Source organism: Odontomachus brunneus, unplaced genomic scaffold (assembly GCF_010583005.1).
Source record: "Odontomachus brunneus isolate Ranch 3 - 2012 unplaced genomic scaffold, Obru_v1 Obru_scaffold_166, whole genome shotgun sequence".
Classification (NCBI taxonomy): Eukaryota; Metazoa; Arthropoda; class Insecta; order Hymenoptera; family Formicidae; genus Odontomachus; species Odontomachus brunneus.
The window spans coordinates 396298-413507 of record NW_022639616.1 but is presented as its reverse complement, the minus strand read 5'-3'; the positions used below and the strand labels follow the sequence as shown (position 1 = coordinate 413507).

Sequence of the window (17210 nt, the reverse complement as noted above, 5' to 3'; positions counted from 1 at the left end):
CCGCGGACGGAGAAGTGTGCCCCGGCGACGAGGACGGTGGCGGGACAGCGCGAGAAGAAGAAGAAGAAGAAGTCTTCCGGTCGAACGTCGTCCGAGGGCGAATTTAGATGTCGAGATTGCCCGGCGACGCTCCCGGCCGGCCCGCGCCCCCGTCCTCGTCGTCGTCGCAGGCTGGGACATCCTTATTAAGGCGGTTGTACCACGTGGAAAATTTGCCGACGCGAGTCGGCAAAAATGGGCTGCGTGTTGTCATGTCCCCCATTGTCCCCGGTGCCGCAGATCACTGCGGTCCGATGTCGCCCGATGGGGTGCTCTGTTGCTGCTACCGTTGCTGCTGCTGCTGTTGCTCGTCGGCGAGGTTGCGCGCCACGCTCCCGTCGTTCCTTGTTCTATCGCGTCGGATCCTCGGGATGGCGCGTCGCCGAAAGGATCGACGCGATTCCCGTTGAATGCATCCGAATGCTCATGCGAAAGGAGGAAGAAGGGGAAGGTTCAACCGCCGGCTTGCGTAATAAGTTAATTTCGGATTTTCAGATAACACGACACGATTATATTCTTATGTCGTTATAGTTTTATGAAAAAATTTAATTCATTTTGATCTGTGATCTTGCATTATTCTTTGCATGTACGAAGCAGTAAAAATTGCAGCGAAATTTTTGTAATCTCAGATCAGAAATTTATATCGTCGAAATTATTATACAGTTTTAGTTAAAAATATTATATACTTTTGACTTATACTATTAAATTATTGTCATTACTCTTGAATATTTTTTTTTATATCGTGTATCAGGTATAAATCGTCAAATTTACAATTTTTATAGCAATTTCAGCAAAAGTCAGTTTTACAGAAAATGTAGAGAGAAAATTTTAACGTAGGATAACTGTTCATGTATTACTGCCCCCGCTTCTGTTAGCGTGCCTTTGTATATTTAAATATTAAAATAAGTATAAAATATTTTTATGGCTTATTTAAATGGAAAAAGTAATTTTTACTTTAGTTTAATACCTTAATTAAAAAACATTTTTTCCTATTTATGTGTGCTATTTTCCTTTTTATGGCTTATTTAAATAAAAAGGCATACGCTAATAGAAATAGGCACAGTAATATAGACAATTATCTTCATTTTTATTGCAACATATTCTCCGCATACTCTCTCGTAAAATTATGGCACAGAAATATAATCGTTTCATTTTACCCGAAATATCTGAAATCACTTATTACACAACCTAATAAACAGTATCTCCAGTGTTGCAAAAACTGTCAAATGTTACTGTCCCTCCCGTGATAGTTCAAATATTCGCATTAACATCCGTGATCGGGTCACACCCGCCATATTCTCTTACTCTGAAGGGTAGCGCCAACGATGAATTACCGTTGCGTTATCAACGCGCGACGAAAAATACGACGATCTGAAAATGCCGATTTGTTTTTTTGTAAAGCTGTCGGTGAATTGTGGATTTCGGGAAAATAGACGCGCGACGAGAGAGCGCGACGCGCGTTTTCGAAAATAATGTCTCCTTTCTGCCGAGCGCTGCCGGCAGTTTATGAAATGCACGTAGGACAGACATATCCGTTCCGATGCGAGCGCCGATAAGCTATCGGCATTATGCAGCCGCTTATAAAAACTCGATTGTCGTCGAGCAGGATTAATCTCGATCGGCTCCCTCTCTCTCTCTCTCTCTCTCTCTCTCTCTCTCTCTCTCTCTTTTTTTTTTACCCCGACCGGTATATCGAAATGTTTTCTCTGCGAGAAATAATGCTGATTTATAGCCCGCGTTAATTCGAGATCGCGTAGCGATATCGCGCCGGGCCGAAGTATAAAAAATGTATTTTTGGAAAGCGTCCAATGCAGCACGAATTCGAGAGAGTGAGAGAGAAAGAGGGCTTATCTGATTCGCGCCAGCTACGAGCTGGATACATTCAGCTCCGATTTCTCCAAGGGCCGTTATTAAATTTTTAATGGCTTCTCTATAATCTCCCCTCTCCCTCTCACCTCCTCTCTCTCGCTCGCTCGCTCGCTCCTCTTTAACGCGCTGAAAAGCGAGAGACAACGCACGATGAAATATTCCGCGATAATCGCGAGAGCGCTTTTCGCGCGATCGCTCACGCGCGTTCTGCCGCTCGTTTATTTATTTAATATTTGTCGTATACTCTGGATTAAAATTATTTCAATCTCTCGCCGGCGAGCGGGCTCGTCGATAATCTATTTCGGGTTGATGAATCTCCGGACCGCGTCAGCGATGGCGATCGCGTTTGCTCGCGTCCGATGATGATGATGAGGAGGAGAAGGAGGGTTGGGAGAGGTCAAATTCCGACACAATTAATTACCGCGTACCAAGACGCGATAACTCATCGACGTCCTGTCAGCGATCCTTTCCGCCTCGCTCGACGTCAATTGCGCGTTAAGGGGGAGACTCCGAGCGAGACTCTCAAGGCGTCCTCTTTACCTCCCCCGCGGCATTTTTTCGAAGTTCTTAGGATAGCCTCGTTATGCACGCGTCGGCGAGCACGCGCCGCGTGTGCAGAAGGATACTCCCGTAGCAAGAAGTCGAACGTTCTCGGAAAGCGCAGCGTTCCCGCGTCGTCGGGCACGCCGCAACGAGCCCTTATTATTATTGTCGAGTTGGCGTTCGCCAAACTCCCCACGACGCGAACTTACGCGAATGCCACCGTGAAGCGGTCGATAAAAAAGAACGAAAAAGAAAAAAGAGAACAGACCGCGGAGCTGCAACGCCCGCTCGTCCGCGAGGCACGAATGAACGCACGTGATGGAAAACGCAAAAAGTGACAGTCGCACGCGCGGACCGTGGAATCCCACGTTGATCGCGAGTAAACGCACTGTAAACTCAACGTGAGCCATTAAACGCGATTCGTTGACACGGTGTTGCGCAATGCTCGTTCTTATGGACAAAAATCGGTAATTGAACTCTACTCAAGATATCGATCTAAAATTTCATATACATAAATTATATACGGAAAACAATGTCTCCCTTATAGTCACTGGCCAAAGGAGGGTATGACTTTTAGGCGATTTGGGGACCACTAGGTGAACGCAAATTTCCTATTTTTTCCTTCGTATTTTTTGCCATAGAATTAAAAAAGCGACCTTAAAATTACGCCAAGTAAAGGGAAAAATATAGTTATAGACATTTAAACGTTGATTTTCCCTGAAAATCATGCATTTTCTAACACTGCACATCTTAAATATCTTTGACCTTTTTAGAGATGCTAAATCTCACGTTACATAGGAGACTTATTTTCTCAAAACTTGATAATGATATGAGAATATACTCTAAGCAGCAGAGAAAAAGCAGCAGTCAATTAAAAAAATATTAACTATCAAAAAAGTACAAAAGTGATTTTGTAGTCCAGCTTTTTCAGGATTACACAGGGCATTAATAAACGAAAGCATATAAGGAGCCTCTTCTCGAGCATATAGTAGCTTTCGTCGCTCAAATCGCTCCGTTTAAGGCAGAACTCGGAATTAGTTGCCCATTTCGGCCGATTGACTGCTGCTTTTTCTCTGCTGCTTAGAGAATATTGTCATATCATTATCAAGTTTTGAGAAAATAAGTCTCCTATGTAACGTGAGATTTAGTACCTCTAAAAAGGTCAAAGGTATTTAAGACGGCAGTGTTGGAAAATGCATGATTTTCAGGGAAAATCAACGTTTAAATGTCTATAACTATTTTTTTCTTTACTTGGCGTAATTTTAAGGTCGATTATTGAATTCTACGAGAAAAAATAGGAAATTTGCGTTCATCTAGCAGTCCCCAAATCGTCTAGAAGTCATACCCTCCTTTCGAACAATTACAACAACGATTTATCCATGTCAAGTTTATTCTGTTTTAAACTTGCTTGAAACTGCTAACTCAGGGTAGCAATTTATGAGATATTCTGTGATTTATCTATATTATTTCAACTCGGAAAATGATGTGACTTAAAACAGTAAGGAACGTGTAAAAGGGTCTTCGGTCAAATTACACGTTTATCCGTTCAAGAGTAACGCAACTTAGATTTGCAGTGTACACACGATATCGAATATTCCACTCGTCACGCGGAGGAACTCGTTCGCATTTTACACACCTTAGCTCGCGCGCCACTTGTTTCAATCTTCTTTGCTGTGTATCGCGACCTCGATATCGCGTCTCACCGCCGTTATCGCCTTGTGCTCGCGCGAAGCGCATCGTCGTACAGATGCATCATCGTTTCATTCGCCGCGGCGCGACGCTCGGAGACGAGGTCCCGGAGAAGAGGACGAAGCCCCGAAAAATCGATTTAATCCGCGTCGATTGCGAATCGCATCGTCTCGACACGGCAAGTCCAATCGGAATCGCGGACAGCTCGCCCCGGTCGTCCCGACGTCTTCGACGAGTCCACCGACGCCGCTCGAGGACGCGGAAACGTGCTGCGGGTTGTGTTACGCTCGCGAAGAGAAATCGCTTTACTATGCGTCACGTGTCCGTTGCACGGTGAGTCTCCACGCGATGGGTAATGACGATATTAGAGTCGCGTGAGAAGTGTTCGAAATGTCTTCTTCCTTTTTATATTCGTCACGCTAAACTCTAAGTCGTTTCCTTGGAAGAATATTCGCGTGTATTCTCTCAAAAGTGATTAGTGCACCGAGAGAAATTATCTGATAAAAAATTATCAAACGAATATTTCCGAGTAAAATAGCGAAATTTTGTATCTGATCAGGAAACATCCAGTGAGAAATATCGATTCATAATTTTTTGATCGATTTTTCTGATGAAATGTCATTATGATCGGAAGTATCCGATTAAATTTAATCGAATATCCTGATTAGATATAAAAATTTATCGGAATTTGATCGGAAATATCCGCTTGTTAACCTAACCTAGGATACCGTTTCCAAGTAGGAGTTAATAAAATATTTCTTCCGTCTTTCAGTTTATGTCGACTTGTGCAAAAATAGAAACGACGCTTCGCTATTAAAAAATAATCAACAATGTATTAAGTATACCCCGGGAAATTTTGATGATCTAATTTTAAATATTTTCACTGTTTCCTCTAGTAGTGCCGAAATATTGAGCGCGAAATTCGTATGTTCGCGCGAAATTGCAATTCGCAACGGCCAACAGGCTGTCCGACTAGAACGCGCCGTATAACGCGCCTTGAACTCGGCGCGTCGATTACTTTCTTATCGGCGCTTGTTTTAATTTCAAGCCATCATAGCGTGCGTAGCGTGTTGAGATAAGCGGACGTAAAAGATTCGACGGCGTAGCGTCGCACGATGAGAGAACACCTGCGCGCAGGTCGCACAGTCGCGAGAGATCGGACAGTCGGATGAAATATATCATTCCGTTGCAGCGAAACCAAAAAAGCGGCAGAGCTCGAGGTAAGTGGGAGATTTAAGGTGTAACTTACTATCTCCCCAGGTGACTAATGCGAGCGACGCGGTTCTCGGTTATCCCACGACGACCACGTTGCAGGTAACGGAAACGCCATGTCGCTCGTACGTCGATTCGACGCCGCAAATTTCCGAATTCCGTTCCGGATAAGTCGCATCGCAACGCTGGCCGTGATAGCCGCGGTATTGTTCGCGCAATTGTTCGCGGGCTCCGTCGCCGCCGCGCGACAAGTGTCGGTGAGTACGAGTCACAGGTTTGAGAAAACGCGAGATTATTTTTTTCGCATTCACACCACATTGCAGAGAGAATAAATACACACGATATATTATCCTGTGAAATATAATTTTTTCAATGCGAACAAAGGAAGGAAACGAACGGAGAAGGCCGCGGATTAGCGCGCATAAAGTCAATGTTTATTTCGACAGCGCGAAATAATTCAACTATAATTACAATATTTAATTAATAATATTCATTAATTGTGTAATATAAATTTAATTATAACATAGCTGTCATTAATCGTTTATCAACGGAAAAGAGAAAAACTTTTAATACACGTAATAAAACGGAATGCAATGGCATGAGAAGAGGAGATACATTGAGAAAAAAATATTTATTTATATTTAAATATTTATTCATGGGAATAAACTTCATATACCACAAATAAATTTTCAAATATTTCTCTTCTGTGTAAAAAACGATGGCATAAATACATAAATATAAAAACAGACAAATAAATACATACGCAGAAAAAAGTTTGATAATTATTAATGTGAAGTTTAATGAACGAGCTAAACGCGTTTTAATCGAGAAACATAGAATTTTTGGTTCGTATGATCCTAATTTGATTCTAAGAACTAGAAATTCCGTTTTCTTCAAACAAAACGATTCGTTTCTTATAAACTTCATGAACTAAACGTGTTTTAATCGAGAAACATAGAATTTCTGCTTCATATGATCTTAATTTGATTCTAAGAACTAGAAATTCCGTTTTCTTCAAACAAAACGATTCGTTTCTTATAAACTTCATGAACTAAACGTGTTTTAATCGAGAAACATAGAATTTCTGCTTCATATGATCTTAATTTGATTCTAAGAACTAGAAATTCCGTTTTCTTCAAACAAAACGATTCGTTTCTTACAAACTTCATGAGCTAAACGCGTTTTAATCGAGAAACATAGAATTTCTGGTTCGTATGATCCTAATTTGATTCTAAGAACTAGAAATTCCGTTTTCTTCAAATAAAACGATTCGTTTCTTACAAACTTCATGTTAACATCAGAACCCTAAACATGAATAAAATTTATCAACATCAACGTTTCAAATGTTATCATTCAAAAACATGTGTTTTTTCATTATAGCTTTTTTCAACTTCATTGAATCGCAGAAACATTAATAAATTTATATTCCTCGATGTTTTCTACACCGCTTGAAAAGAAAAAGGATTGAATTTCGATCATTTTTCCGGAAGTTATAAGTAAATGAAAATGCGTTGAGAGTAAAATTACCCATATTTAGGGTTTAGGGTTATTATATATATATATATATATATATATATATATATATATATATATATATATATATAACTAAACTTGTTTTTGCGTGCATGAATAAATTAAATACATTTTGATCGTCGTTCGCACTGTGTCCCATCGCTAGAGCTCAAACGGCGGGAAGCGTCATCACAGCGGACGCTGCTCCGCCAGAAGATCAATGGGACATATCCCTCTGACGGGTATCGTCGGCAAGGAACTGGCTATCACACCGCAGGACGTTCTTTCGCGCTTAGAAACCGCCGCGATCTTACGAGATCACTTCTTGGCGGCGTTAGGCCACGTGCTGTTGCTCTGCCTCGAGGACGACGCGAGCGTTCCCTTCAAGCTCATCCACGACATGGTGCGGACTCGTCAGGTAGCTGCCTACGACCTGCTCAATGTGCTACCGATGCTGCGCGGTAAAACGCCGTTGCAGCAACTCTACAAACTCCTGCAGATGTTGGAGAGGGTTGGCAGCCGCTTCGTCTCGGAGTACGCGTCGCTCTGCATAAACGCTTTCCCGGAGGCCGGCATAGAACGAGCACTACTTGATGATATCTTGACAGACATGGACCACTCGACGCTAGAGGCGATCTCTCTGGACAAACGCCGGCCAGGCGAGATTCCGTTGTCCCTGCAAGCGGCCATGAACTTCTTGCTGCGAGCAGCTCGCAACAACAGCGAGTTGCTGAACCTGCGTACCGCATCAGCCATGTTGTTGAATTACCCATCGTTCGACTTCACGGACCCGGAAGTCCCCGGCGCCGTCAGGTTCGCGGCGTTGCAGATGAAAGAGCGGTCGCGCTCGGCGGATCCTCTGCTGGAGTACATGGAACCGAACCTGGAGAGCGCGGAGGATTTCCTGCGAGCTGTCCTCGAGCGCTTTGAGGTGGACGAGCTCTCGTCCGAAATCATGAGAGAAACAGTCTCGTTGCTGCTTCAGAATCTCGGCGTGGAACCTTTCTCGGTCGTCCCTGCTTGGAAGAATGATTCAAAAAAAATCTTGACGATGATCACGTACGATCGTTACCCACTTGACGTCGTCATCGTGGCTAAAAGCCTTGCGGATCATTTGGACGACTCATTTTTTCAGGATCTCGACATTGGCTTCTATGAGAGCGGCGAGCACGCTCTTCTGCAGGTGCTGTCGCGACTCCGTGAGAAATCGAACCTGCAGGAACTGAGGAAACCATTGTCGCTGCTGATATCCTTCGTCTCTCAGAGGCTGATGAACGAAGCTGTTCACGATTACGCGACACCAATGAGTTTCCACGAGGTGATTAATTACCTGGACTCTTTCGATACTCCGTGTCTGCAGCAAAAGGTTAAAGACGCCATGCAGACGCTGCGTTCACTCTTGACGGAGGACTTGCCTTGGACCTACGCGTTCGGAGACAGACGCGAGAGCGAGGATCCTCGGGAACTAACCTTGACTTCGCTGATTCGCCTGCGGAACGTGCCGATGAGCAAGCCGCAAGCGAACGCAATCGACGACGTTATCTACAAAAGTCGCGTCCACGCCGTGACCGGTAAACGAGGACAGATCTATGACTATGGCGTGGTCTTCCAAAGAGACGACTCGACGAACGTGGAGGTTGACTTGTTCTCGTTGCTGATGCGCATACCAGACGCCTTCAGGAGCGAGAATTTCGCGCCGATGTTGAATTTTCTGTCAAAGCCAAACTTCCTGGACCTTCTCGGTCGAGAATTCAACAAATTCGAGTACGAGACTCCCAGGAGTCTGCTTTCAGCAATGCTGAAGAGAGCACTCGCGCTCTCACCCGTCAAGTCCGACGAGTCTCTCTTCAGAATCATCAACAACGCTCGGAATTACCTCGAGGAGCCGTTGCTGGTTAACTTGTACACCACGGAAGACCTACAGCAGTTGCTGAAGAATCTACCGGGCATCGACAGCGACCCGCGATACTTACCATTGAAGATACTCTTCAAGAAGCAGAAGTTACTCGCGTATCTGTCATCGACGTTTAGCATAGCCGGTGTGAACACGCCGACGGAGATTCTGTTGCTGATTTTACGCACAGTGGCCCTGAAAGTCACGCAACCAAAGCTCGCGGAAGCTTTGAGCTTCGCGCTGGACAGCTTCGACGGACCCCCGTTACCACCTCGGCCTTTCGACCACGACGACTTCGTGTATCTGTTACGACAACTGTTGCCGCACAACAAAGCTCTGCGAAACGAGATCCTGAACTCCCCAGTGTACGCTCACATCGGCGACTGGAACGTGTCAATCAGTGGCACCCCCGAGACCGTTCTCGCCAGGGCGCTAAGTTACCCCGTGAAACAGATCGCGAACAACTCGCACCTCGCTTATGTGGTGAAGCGAGCAGAAAGTATTATGAGCGACAAAGGTGTGGTGGATGTCGACATCTTGAAGGAAAGCACCTTGAACGCGATGGTGGAGTATTTACCAAGCAGCACGTATGCGAAACCTGTGAGTCTGCTGCTGAAAAAAGCAAGCTTGATGACGCTCGTGCCGCAAGTGGATCTCGCGACTTTGGAAGCCGGCGATATGCGTGACGCATTGATCACATTGCTGAAGGCTCTGGCCGAGTCTCCTATGATACGTGCTGAGAAACTGCTGTTGAGGCGCATCAGAGCGGTGTTAAGCTCTCTGGACGGCGTGGCGGACAACTCAACGGATCATCAAACGCCGATCTTGGCATACTTGGTCCAATCGTTGCAGGATCCAAGTAGCGCGGTTTATGAGCCGCTCCTGTCGCACCTGAAGACGCAGAATGTAACGATACCACCCGAAGAGCGACAAGTTTGGTTGGAGCTTTACCTCCGGCGTATCATCGACGAGAATACCTCGGAGAACCTGAAGAAGGCCGCGACAATGGCTTTAAAAGAGATCGTGTATGACGAAAACTCGGACGAAAAGACGCGCGCCAGCAAGACGAGGATCGAAAAGGCCGTGTCGTTCTTGCCGGTCGACTTTTTCACCACACCATTGAGGAAATTACTGACGCCGGACTGGGTGTATAGTATCCTTCCAGAAGATGTGAGAAAATCCGATATTCTGGAAAATGAAGAACTGTTGCTGGCAATATTACACCATGTTAAGCAACGATCTGACATCGCTGATAATCCTGCGCTAATGAAAGTCATCTTCAAGGTCGAAATGAAGCTGAACGGATGGAGAACGAACGTCGAGTCGTTGAGAAGAACCGTCGCCGCCGTGAAGGATGCTCTTTACGATCCCGTGAAGAACCTCCTCACTGTCGCCGGCTTGAGTAAGATCAAGGTTACAGTTCCTGTCGGCAAATCGCCCAAGGCGGCGTTGTTGGAACTATTACACACTTTGTTGTCGCACACGGTGATTCAACGAAACAACAAAGTCTCCAAACTGCTGAGCGCCGTCAGGCAAGACGTAATGACCTTCGGAGTGGACGTCGACTTATTGACTGTACTCGATAAGGTTGGGATCGGGTATACGAGCGAACTCGCTCCCATCAGACGGTTCTTGCACAAGAAAAACACCAACAACAAAATCGTACGAACCGTTTTTGCAGTTGCGAATCCTGAGAAACAATACCGCGCCTTGCTGAAGGTTCTCCAACAGCAACGCGACGAGATGAACAACACGCGATTCCTCGACGCGCTTTCGACACTGAAGAATACTCCGATTACTGCAGCACCGGCTGATGTCCTACTTTCGGATCTGATAGACATAGTAAATACCATTCCGAATCATGTCAGGCAACGATACAAGTCCATCGAGTACTTGTTTAACAGTGACATCTTGTCCCGTCTCACGTACGATAACGGGATTTTAGAATCAGATAACCCGTTGAGCACTTTGCTTTTCAACGTAGCAGGTCTGCCGGAAATCCGCGATAACTATACTGTGACGAGCAAATTGAAGGCTATGTTGTCCGAAATCGAACGACTGAACATTCGCCAGACCGTCACGGGTGCTCAACTCAAACCGTTGTTGTTGGAACTTCGACACGTCCAACAGATCAACGTGGACTTTTTAAATCACGTCTTAGAGCCTGAAATGCTGAGCTATCTAAACTTGGACGATCGCTCTGTCATGACTGAGGACAACGCCGAACTACTCCGAATCATCATCGACTCTCTATTAGATCACGAAGCGATACACGTCGACGTAGACATGCGAAGACACTTATTGTCCTTTAAGAAAGCTTTGATGTTGACCATGAATGTCGATACGACGACGTCGAAGAGTCAGCTGACCGATGATGACTGGAAGATGATGCTGAGTCTTGTATCGCACAAGAAGGACTTTGCGCCTATCAAAATCTTTCTGCAGTCTGAAGAAGTCCTCAAGTATATCCCTGAGAACATGAACTGGAAGCTATATACCACTCCTGCGAAGAAACTGCTTTATCTACTGTCTCTGATAGAGAATGACGAGATTGAGAATAGGAACGTCCACCGGTCGGCGAAGAGACTACGTGAGAATCTGGAAAAGCGTTTCAACTTTGTCACTGAGGAGGACGTGAGGAGCATGCATCGCACTTTGGCGAGTCTTGATCTCAAGTACGATTTGGTCCCGCTTAAGATCTTCCTAAATCACGACAATATGATCAAGTATCTGCCGTCAAATTTCAAGTACGGCAAATACAGCACGCCGATTCACGCTCTCGTCGTGGTGTTGGACAACTTGCTGCAGGTGCCCAGTTTGAAACGGAGAGTACTTCTTTACAAGACTATGACGTTCACGAGGCAGTCTTTGATTGAACAGACTCAATCAAGGCGATCATTGAGCTCCAACAACGAGACTATCGATCGCTTGTCCACTGAAGATCTCAGCTTCGTCAGCCTGTTTAACACGTCATCGCCAATGTTACGCGAGTTCTTGGATCCGCGGACACTATTGAGTCTCTTGCCGGAATCCTTTAACTTTCATGGCCGACCAACGTTTAAGACGAAGGCGTTGTACTTGCTACGTCAGTTGCTGAGAACGAACACCGATTTGCAAGTGGAATTAGAGGCACTTCTTCGAGAAGTACTGGAGTATCCGGACGTGCCGATCATCACAAAAGATGACCTCGAGCCAATCTTGAAAATAATTCCCACCCAAGGCATACCTCACATAGAACTGGTGAAAAAATATCTGAAACCATCTGTGCTGGTAAAGCTGTTACCTGGAACTTTCGATCCGAAAAGAGCGATTAATGTCAGAACAAATTTGCACGATATCCTGCTGCTGCTGGACGTCACTCTCGGCTCCAAGAAGACCGAAAAGGCCAAGATAGCTATTCACGCGCTCATCGACGAACTGAAGAAGATAATTCCCACTGTGATACTGGAAGAAGCGGCGATCGATGCCAACGACGTGAGATCAATTATCCTGGAGATCCCGTTCAAGCGGTACAAGCGGATCGAACAGATGGAAGCTCAGATGACGACCAAGAAGGTCATCGCAGCCTTACCGGCGAATTTCGAACTGACCAAGTACAAAACGAAGAAACTGCGACTACTGGCGATCTTGGACGAGTTGTCCAAGAGCGAGAGTTTCCGCTCATCTGCAGACTCCATTAATTTTATGCGCAGGATCGTCCGCAAGATGCCGGATATGCCGAAGATGAACGACACGGAAATCGAGAAGATGCTGCTGCAGTTGCCGTTGCGCTCCTTCTATGTGAAGCACTTGGTGACGAATTGCCGGTTGAACACGTTAGTGGGCTACCTACCCATTAGTTTCGACCTCAACATTCTGGAGACGCGGAAGACGAAGATCGCCAAGATTCTTCACTACTGCAAACTAGCGAATCCCGTGGATATCAGCACGAAGCAGGCGTTGACCAACGCCGAAGCGCTCTTGAACAAAATGCCCGATTTCGACGTGACTCAGGAACACGTGCGGGCTCTGATAAGGACAATACCGTGCACCCACTTCACCTCGATCAAACCACTGCTGCGGTATCTGTCTAAGGTGGACGTCACATCGCTCCTCAGCTGGGACTTGGACGTGTACAAGGTAACGACCTTTAAAGAACGCGTGCTCGACTTGCTGACCGCGTTGAAGAATACGCATGAGCTGCAGAACGACAAGATGTTCTCTGCACTCGACGCGCTGCAGACGAACGTATGGTCCATGCCAGACAAGGTGAACGTCTCCGTGGATTACGTGAACAAGCTGAAGGCGGCGGAAGGGATCGTCACGGACGCGTGCAAGGATTACCGCGAGCTTGTGATGACTACCCAGAATCTGGAGAAGATACTACCGCCGAATTACAGCTTCTCGCCGGAGCGCACGGTGCAGCACGAGTGGTCGTTGATCGTCTATTTCTCGAAACTATTCCTAAGAGAGGTGAGGCTCAGCGGCCCGGTGAAGAACGCGTTCGAGGCCACGGTAAACCTCCTCCGCGATCAGGGGAGAACTCATCTGCTGAACGGCATACGGGAGGGTCTGCAGCAGGAACCTTTCAAACAGCTGATTCCGATGAGACTGTACACCCTGGGCCACGAGAATAACTTGACCGGACCCATCGAGGACGTGTACCGCGGCTATTTCCACGGATCCTTGTCGAGGATCATGCGAGTGGCGTTGAAGGAGTTCATCCGTCGACCGGATATCATCAAGAGCAAATCGTTGATGAACGATCTGGAGGTGTTCCTGCACGACTACGTCATCCTCCATCTGCGGGATTACCCGTCCAACTACGAGATGCGCCAAGCGATCGACGAAATTCCGAGCGAACAGAAGTACGATGATCTGAGACTCCTTATGCAATGTCAAGACATGCAGGAGTCGATTGCACAGCAGTTTGTGCCGGAAGACGGCACGTCGAAGCAGTTGCTCTTTAGTATGCTGGAACTGGCGGCTAACAGCCCTGTCGATCTAGCAATCAGAGAGGCCATTGCGTCGCTCAAGCCGATTATCCAGCGCGACATTCGCCAGGAGGAGGCAGAGTTGGTGCTGAAACAAATGCGCGACTACAGATATCACATGGGCAAAGTGGAAGCCATCAGATCGCACATCGTGAACGAGGGCTTGCAGGCGATTCTGGTTGATTATCGTGTCAAGTATCCCACCTTCAGAGAGAGACTGGTCGCGCTCAGCGATACCTTGCAGACGACACTCTCGGCGAATGTCACGAACGAGTTGCGCGAAGCATCGGACTACCTGAAGAGAGTCCTGAACAACGAGCTGAAGATCGAGCACGTAATCCCGCGGACAATAGACGACATCAACGTGCAGACGCTGTTCTTCGCACTGCCAAAGACTCGCGACGAGAGGATCATCCGCGGTATCATCAGATTTTTCTCCATTCCTAACTTACTACGCGAACTCAAGCTGCCCAAGAATCCCTTTGAATACGTGACTAAGGGTCAACTCCTGCAGGCTCTCATGGACTTGGGTCAAGGACTGCGAACGGTGCAGGAGGACCTGTTGCAACAAGAGGCTTTGGAGTATTTTAGGGATAAGATCCTGAAGACCGGTCCGGGTGCACAGCCGATTGAACTGAAGAAATACGCAGCTAACTCGAACATGCACGTGGACATGTACGGTGTGATGAGAGCTATCGATTACGACAAGATGGACGAAGCCGGCGCGGTGAAGGTGGCGATGTTCTTCGAGAACAAGTACAACAATCTTGTGCACGCCGTTGGCTTTGATCATTTGGCCTACGCGACTAGGGGGTCGTATCTGAAGGCGTTGTTCGAGCATCTCGTCAACGTCTCTCAGATATCCGACGACGTGAAGCAGCAAATGAGCATGTTGATACCGCTAGTGAAGCTAGACGGTCCAGGGGATGAATCCGTCGACCTGAACGACGACATAGCGCCGGCTACAAGGATAATTGGGGAGTTTCCGGAGCCCTTGGACTCCATGCACGGTATTGAATCGCGGTTCTTCGGATTGAGTGAGGACACAACGAAATTGCCGTATTCTATCTTGAAGAAGAAAGAATCCTTGGAGACTGCCGTTCACGACATGCTCGAGAACATCGCGTCGTCCGAGGAAGATGGCAAGAGTGGCGATTCGGCGATCTCTTATCACGAAAAGACCCATGCCGCCGTTTCTGAGCGATCTCGCAACGTCACTCATGAAATCACTCGACAGAAGTCGTCGAGCTCGTCCAAGCGGACGAGCAAGCATCGCACGCAACAGCAAGTGCGGAACACGATGGAGGACTCTGATTCGTCTTTCGAGAAAACGAAGGAGAACAAAGGGAGGCCGAAGATGGCGGGCCATGGCTCGACGAAAGTGCCGGCGGAGAATCGTGCAGACGTAGAAGTAGATGAGAAAAATGATCAATCGACGGAAGAATCGTCGTCGAGCGACAACGTTTCTTCCGGCAAATACCGGCTCGAGTACGTAGCGTCAAGTGGAGACGAACGTTCCAGGGCGAAGAGTGATTCTTCCAGCCGAGAAACGAGATCCAGCGGGCTCAGTTACGTCAACGTCGAGATCGACGACTCAAATATGTCGGACAGGCGAATAGTTAAGCCTCTTCCGGTGGCGTCGCGGGAACTGCCGACAGAGAAGACGCCTCGGAAGTCGTACGCACTCCATCGAGAGAGTCGTAAGTCGATTAACCGCAGACTCTTCATTCGGCCAGACAGCAGCACCGATATCGAATTCGAGGATAATTCCGATCACGACAACGTAACTGAAAACGCGGCGCCGGATCTGAGGATGTTCCGCGACACGTTGCGGAAGAACGAAGAAAACCTGTCTCTCACGAAGGAGCTGATAGACGAGAAAGCGAAGAAGAATTCAACGAGGAAGGCGGGAATCGTGAAGAAGGACCTCGGCAGAAAGCGGAAAAACCTAAACGAAGAAACGTGAGAGGCGACGAAAAAAGAGAGGTTCGACGCAAACTTAAGTCGTTTGGTAAATTTATTTAAATGCATTTATCGAATATTTGTCAGATATCGAGAGAAAGAGATGTCGCCGTCGGGAAGCCTGAGAGAAAACGCGACGATGTCATGTCGCTTGATCGTCGAGTCGACGAGAGCGAGAAATCATCTTATCGATTATAATTGAGAACAGATGCAATGAGACGAGAGAATATTTTTAGGTAGACTAGTTAAATAGACGAGTTAAATAAAAATTCTTAAAAGGCAAAATATATATTTATGAAAAAAAGATATATATGTGATATCTGTATGTCGATATCAAAAGTACTCAGATAGATTTTCATGATAATCATCACGACGTGAAATAATCGATGATCGAAACAATTTTCTTTATCAAATTTATAAAGCAAGTATATTGATTATGACAATTGACTTAGGTGTCTAACAAACTGAGTTTAGTTGTCATAACCAAACATTCTGGTTGCTTTAGCTGAAATGTGATTAACTATTCGTGAATTGACTTTTTTTATGTGCACTCATGAGAAACGCTACCTTTACAAGTCGATTAGTAAAGTTGTTGCCAAATTTATGTACACCTGCCTATCTGGGTAATTTTAACGAGGCAGTAATAAGAGCGACGGGCGTTCCGCGGAGAGTCGTCGGTTGTTAATGTAATTTACGTGAGTTTTCCCTCCGGCTCTCACCGGACTAACCAGGCACTCGTCTAACCGAACGTCAGCAAATCTCAAACGGCGAGATCCTTTCCGGTTTTCAAGCTCCGCTCCACTTTCGGGTAACGGCCGAACGAACGGTCGACCGCGAAAACACCAATCATCGTGGCTCGAAGATCCCGGTTGCTCGGCATAAAATCTAATAATCAGTTGTCGCTCGACCATTCTTCACTAGTAAAAACCAAGAAAACTAAGAAAAGAATTCGCCAAATAAGCTCTTGCACGATTAAGACAAGAAAAGACAGAAAAGAAAGAGAGAGAGAGAAGGATCACGCACCGAAAAAATGTTTAACATTTCTTACTATATATGACTACTGACTAATCACGTAGCAAAGGAATCATAATCGGAACAATTTTTTGGAGTATATTTTTTGTAGTATTATAGTATTAACGATATCCAGACAGCGTTTAAGATATATCAAAAAGAAGCATTCCAAAGACGTAAATAAAACAAAGTAGAATATAACTTTAAGATATTTCTAAGGCGTTTAGACATTGATGCTGTATATTTACGCTGTATATAATAATCTTATATGTGTATCGCTGTTATCACTTTTTTTTGTCAGAGCAAAAAGAAGAGAATTACTATGATCTTAGTGACTTTAGAACCACCTTTTTCTCTCAATGCGCTCTCGCGAAGAATTCGGAACTCCCGGCCGGAATATCGGGATTGACACGCGTATTAACGCGTACATATCCCACGTTCATACCGTCTGTCGCAAGAGAAAGCGAGAGAGACAGAGAGAGAGAGATAGAGGGTGAGGAGGGCGG

At 46.1% G+C, this 17210-nt stretch overlaps 1 protein-coding gene across 2 annotated transcripts; it reads left to right on the top strand.

Annotated features, from left to right (window-relative positions):
- The first annotated feature begins 4341 nt into the window (after positions 1 to 4341).
- On the top strand, positions 4342 to 17190 carry LOC116851126. Of its 2 annotated transcripts, XM_032830216.1 has the most exons (4): positions 4342 to 4473; positions 5189 to 5360; positions 5455 to 5609; positions 7031 to 17190. In XM_032830216.1, the coding sequence occupies exons 2-4, from the start codon at positions 5309 to 5311 to the stop codon at positions 15695 to 15697; spliced, it is 8874 nt and encodes a 2957-aa protein (XP_032686107.1). In that variant the 5' UTR covers positions 4342 to 4473; positions 5189 to 5308; the 3' UTR covers positions 15698 to 17190. The 2 variants fall into 2 exon arrangements, with proteins under 2 accessions (XP_032686107.1, XP_032686108.1); XM_032830217.1 differs by lacking the exon at positions 4342 to 4473 and having other exon boundaries at positions 5053 to 5360.
- Positions 17191 to 17210: the final 20 nt, after the last annotated feature.